Source organism: Gavialis gangeticus, unplaced genomic scaffold, assembly GCF_001723915.1.
Source record: "Gavialis gangeticus isolate Ggan-Ray unplaced genomic scaffold, GavGan_comp1, whole genome shotgun sequence".
In the NCBI taxonomy this organism is placed as follows: Eukaryota; Metazoa; Chordata; order Crocodylia; family Gavialidae; genus Gavialis; species Gavialis gangeticus.
Genome location: NW_017728993.1, coordinates 54,482,550 through 54,487,807, shown reverse-complemented (window position 1 = coordinate 54,487,807; position 5,258 = coordinate 54,482,550). Strand labels below are relative to the sequence as shown.

The 5,258-nt window shown below is 40.0% G+C and overlaps 1 protein-coding gene and 1 long non-coding RNA gene across 2 annotated transcripts in view; one reads left to right on the top strand and one right to left on the bottom strand.

Annotated features, from left to right (window-relative positions):
- BRINP3 (BMP/retinoic acid inducible neural specific 3) overlaps positions 1 to 3,951 on the top strand; it is a 404,685-nt gene extending 400,734 nt beyond the window's left edge. Inside the window, exon 9 of the mRNA XM_019501735.1 lies at positions 2,469 to 3,951. Coding sequence (XP_019357280.1) covers positions 2,469 to 3,585 — 1,117 coding nt within the window. The 3' untranslated portion in view covers positions 3,586 to 3,951. The remainder of the gene's footprint in view (positions 1 to 2,468) is intronic.
- LOC109286916 overlaps positions 1 to 4,801 on the bottom strand; it is a 13,525-nt gene extending 8,724 nt beyond the window's left edge. Inside the window, exon 1 of the long non-coding RNA XR_002094707.1 lies at positions 4,741 to 4,801. This is a non-coding gene — a long non-coding RNA (uncharacterized LOC109286916). The remainder of the gene's footprint in view (positions 1 to 4,740) is intronic.
- Positions 4,802 to 5,258: the final 457 nt, after the last annotated feature.

The following is a 5,258-nucleotide window of genomic DNA, read 5'->3' as shown; positions in this document are numbered from 1 at the left end:
CATGCGCCTTGGGGCAGATGGTGGGGAAGGTGCTGGGGCTGCACTGCCACAACAAGAGTTGGGCCTCTCATGGCTCCCCTGGTGTCCAGCTGTGGGACACTATCTGACAACTTGAGGTTGTAAGTATTTTTGGAATTCTGCCCCAAAATGTTACTGACTCCTGATATGCACCATTGTTTCCATTGCAGTTAACATATCGTAACCATGGATATGGCTTTTTCCTTATCTAAAAAGTATAAGTGGAAAACCATTCCAAAAATAGAAACAAAATTGCCAATAACTGGGCCTGTGTATTTTATGATGCAGTACTCATTTCAGTTGCCATAGAAATCAGTCCTCACTTGGTAAAAAAATATGCTTTCAAATTTCAGTCGTCATTTTTAAATGTTTCTAGCCATGAGCTACATCAGAGAACCTTGCTTCAAGGGATTGTCATGTATTTTGTTTGCTGCCTTGGGCAAGACATGTGGACTGAGGTTAGCTATGTTGCTTAGATAGATAGGTGATACCTTAACTATTTCAGAAACACTCTAATTTGGGATACTATAAAGAGGCGTACTGATGCATTGCCTCTAATTTTAAAATTGTCCAAATGTTAGTACAAATATCAAATTAGATCACTTTACCTAGGTTTGAGGTCTTAAATCATACATCAGAAGCTCTATCCAGCAGGAACTAGACATTATTATTGTAAGGTTGTAAATAGAGCTGATTTTGTGTGTGTGTGTGTGTGTGTGTCTTTCAGTTGGTAAATGTCAGTTAGTTAATCCCAAAAGTGTGCAAAGGAAAGAGTTGATTTCAACAAATTTTTCATTAAAAATATATTGAAAAAGTCAAAATTGTCAAAAGTCTCATTTGGACACCTAAAAAATAAAATTCTGTATTATTAATGCTTATTTTTGTTCCAAAATTTCAAAATGAAATATATTTCAAAATTATGTTTGGAGTCAATTTTTTTAGATAAAGAATGATGTTTTATTTTTACCTTGATTCAAGGCATTGTTTTCATCCCCAGGACAGGAAAACCATTCCCCACCCAATTCCCTCATTCAGTTCTCTTTTATGAAAGATCCAAGCTTGTATATACTCTGAATCAGTAATAACCTCGGGGAGTCGAGACTTTTCAGTTGAACTGTTTTTAGATAAAATTTCAATTTTGGGGAAAAAAAAACTATTCAACTTTCTATTTTGACTCAAAAACATGGGTTGTCAAACTGAATTGAAATGTTTAGTTTGGGTCAGTTCAACATTAATTTATTATGATGTCTTATGAAATTTGTAGTTTGGATGCCTCATGGTGGATTCTTTTCCATGCCTCGGCCTCTTTTACTGGACTGATGCATCAGTCTCTTCTTTATTTAGATAGGTGTGGTACATCATAAATGCTCCACAATGGAGAAGCATCTGTATTACTGTGCTGAATTGCAGAATTATATGATTTTGCTGCATTTAAATTGATATATTTGATGTGTAGATGCTTATTTCATTGTTAGGGAAAGAAACTAATATCCTGACCACAGAATCCTTGAACTAAAAACCAGTGCTATTTTACCTACCTTTTAAAGTCAGCTTGTGATACTGGTTCTTACATTTTCTGTTTGAAACAATGTGTTGAAAAGAAAGATGTGTATAACATCTTCATCAATATGAGAACAATAGAATTTGACACAGTAGCAGACAAAACATGTTCTTCAAGCAGCGTATTGGTGTGACCAGCACAGACATGTGTAGAATACCAAAAAAATAAATAAAGCATTTAAGATCATTTCTCTCTGTCTTGTTTCCAGATTCTATTTTTGGTCACATTGTCTTTCTCCTGGCAACTATACCTTTCTGAACAAGTCTGCTGATTTCAATGTCTGTTTTGTCTACGTGATTTAGGACTTTAACTGGTGTTTGCAGTCAGGGCTAAATAAAATTTCAAAAAGAATTATAATACAACCTTTCATGTTCATTTTTAGGAAAGAGAAATATATTCACCCATGCTTAACAGTTGAACTATAGTGCTAGAAGTCCTTCAAAGTATCTATTTTATTGTTTTCTTCAATTTGATATTCCAGACAAATAGTCGGGTCTCTTTCTACCTCACACTCTAAATCAAGGGAATTCTAGCTTGTAACAAGAAATATGTTGCAAGCTTCCAAAGACACCCACACACACACACACACACACACCCACACACACCCCCACACCCCCACACACACACACGGTTTCTGAATAATGCATATGAAAAGAAAGTGTAAACCAAACAGTCCTGTTATGCCAGTGAGTTTATGGTGACGTTTGTTTGTGATTTTTCATCGTATAGACAAATTATTTATTCATTTATACAATTCCAGGTGTTATGAACTGACATTTCAATATTAATACCATATATTTTTTCTCTCTCAAAGTGGAAAAATTACAGGGAGATAGTGATTGGGATCTGATTCCTGCTTTTTTACTTTTTTTTTTGTTTTAATTTACAGATCTTCAAACTACTGGCTAAACCGCATCCAGTCTTTTCTATATTGCAATGAAAATGGTCTTCTGGGAAGCTTTTCTGAAGAGACTCATTCATGCACTTGTCCTAATGACCAAGTTGCCTGCCATGGGTTCCTTCCGTGCATTGTAGGTGATGGCTCTGCATGCTTGATCTGTGCACCTGATAACCGTACCCGCTGTGGAAGCTGTAACACTGGATACATGCTGAGCCAAGGGCTTTGCAAGCCGGAAGTGGCAGAGTCCACAGAGCATTACATTGGGTTTGAGACAGATCTCCAGGACTTGGAGATGAAGTATTTATTGCAGAAAACAGACCGGAGGATTGAAGTCCATGCTATTTTCATCAGCAATGACATGCGCCTCAATAGTTGGTTTGATCCCTCCTGGCGCAAACGGATGCTCCTTACCCTTAAGAGCAACAAGTACAAGTCTAGCCTGGTCCATATGATACTGGGTCTCTCTCTTCAAATTTGCCTAACTAAAAACAGCACCTTGGAGCCTGTTCTAGCTGTTTATGTCAACCCTTTTGGTGGCAGCCACTCTGAGAGCTGGTTTATGCCTGTGAATGAAAACAATTTTCCAGACTGGGAGCGGACTAAGCTGGACTTACCCCTTCAGTGTTATAACTGGACGCTGACACTAGGCAACAAGTGGAAGACATTTTTTGAAACAGTTCATATCTATTTGAGGAGTCGAATTAAGTCAAATGGTCCAAATGGCAATGAAAGCATCTACTATGAACCCCTGGAATTTATCGATCCCTCACGGAACCTGGGCTACATGAAAATCAACAACATCCAAGTGTTTGGCTACAGCATGCACTTTGACCCAGAAGCAATTCGTGACTTGATTTTACAGCTGGACTACCCCTATACTCAGGGATCGCAGGACTCAGCACTTTTGCAGCTATTAGAAATAAGGGACCGTGTAAATAAACTCTCCCCACCTGGCCAACGTCGTCTAGACCTTTTCTCTTGCTTGCTCCGTCATAGACTCAAGCTGTCTACCAGTGAGGTGGTAAGGATTCAATCTGCTTTGCAGGCCTTTAATGCCAAATTGCCAAACACAGTGGATTATGACACAACCAAATTATGTAGTTAACCATAAAATGTGAAGCACAACACAAAACCTTGAAGGAGTTTTTAAAGTGCTTTTGTGGAACAGTTTATGTTTGGAAGAGTAAATTTAAATTGTCTTTTCAATATCTGTCTTATATCAGTCAATACCGTTGGATGGCAATTTACACACCTGAACTTGCTGACAATGAATATATTATACTTGCAGTTTTGGTTTATGAATGAAATAAATACTGACACCAGTCTAGAAGACATTCTACTTTTTACAATAAATTTCATTTGTAATTTTATATGTTCCGTGGCAATGCTTTTGTGCATTACATCCTCTAGAGGGAACATAAAAGGATACCAATAAAATTTTGTAGCTGAACAGTTATTAAAAAGAAATGCTGTGGGATTCTTTTTTTTTATTCACAAAATGAGTAATAGCCTTGATATACTTTTGTGTGTGTAGTATATGGGAGGAATGGTGGGAAATAAATGGTAATATGTTGCTTTTATATAAACTTTAGAAATCCAACAAAATCTGGTGTTAATTTTGAAAGAGACAAATCCATAAGTTCATCTTGAGGCTAACTGACATCCATGGTTGATGGTATGCTTTTCCCTGCACCTTTGAGACACTTTATGGACTTGCCTTTTTGAAGCTAGTGTGCATGATGATCAGATTCCCAGAGTGGTAATATTGTCCATATTAGAATAGACATCATGCCTGTACTGATGTTCTGCAGCATACAAAGGGATGAATGGTTGCCTTATCTATTAGAGCAGGTGGAAAGCTAACTGATATCCAGCAGCTTACAGCTGAGAAAGTCCTTTCCAATGGGAATGTGTTTAGTTTCCAAAATGATTTGCTTTGCATGCTTGTTCACATATTTATTTAAAAATATTTAGAGAAATATCACTGAGTGAAATAGAGTAAACAGATACAAACAATCTTTAAGTAATATGTTTGATCTATCTAGCACAGGAGCTGGCAAAATAAGGCTCATGGGCTGTATCTAGCCCACTAGGCAATTTTATCTGGCCTGCGGGCACCCACCAATGAATTCTACCCTGTCCACCCTTATGTGCCTTGCTCCCATCCTTGAGCATGGAAGGGCCTGGCCCAGCCAGCACACACAGCTTCTGGGCATAGATGCTGCTGTCATTGCTGCAGCAGCTGGAGAACCTGTTCTACTTCCCTGGCCTCCAGTGACTCATCCTGTGTCCCTGCTGCAGCACTCACTCCAGGCAGCAGATAGGGATGCTCCCTGATACCATGCGCAACTCCTGAGACTCCAATGGAAGTGGAAGGGAGCCCTACACCCTGCTTCACAGCAGAGTCCCAGCAGCTGCCCATGGTGGCATGGAGTGGAGAAGGAAGCTGGCTATATCGCATGGGGTTTCCGCCCCCAGTGGCACGCAAGTGCTGGGAACTGCATGTGCACCACAAGGAGCCCCATGCAATAGAGTCAGGCCAGCCTGGCTCCACTCCTTGCCACCACGTGTAGATCCTGGAACTAGCCAGAGCCATGTGCTGATGGGTGCAGCACCCGTGTGGGCCCCAAGCATCCCAAGGGCCCACCACCTACCGCTACTGTTATCACTGGTGGGGGCTATGTGCCATGAAGGGGGGGGGATGTGAGGGGGTCCCCTCACCCTTCCTCAGACCCCACACACCCACAACCTTCCCACATATACACCCCCCCACAACAT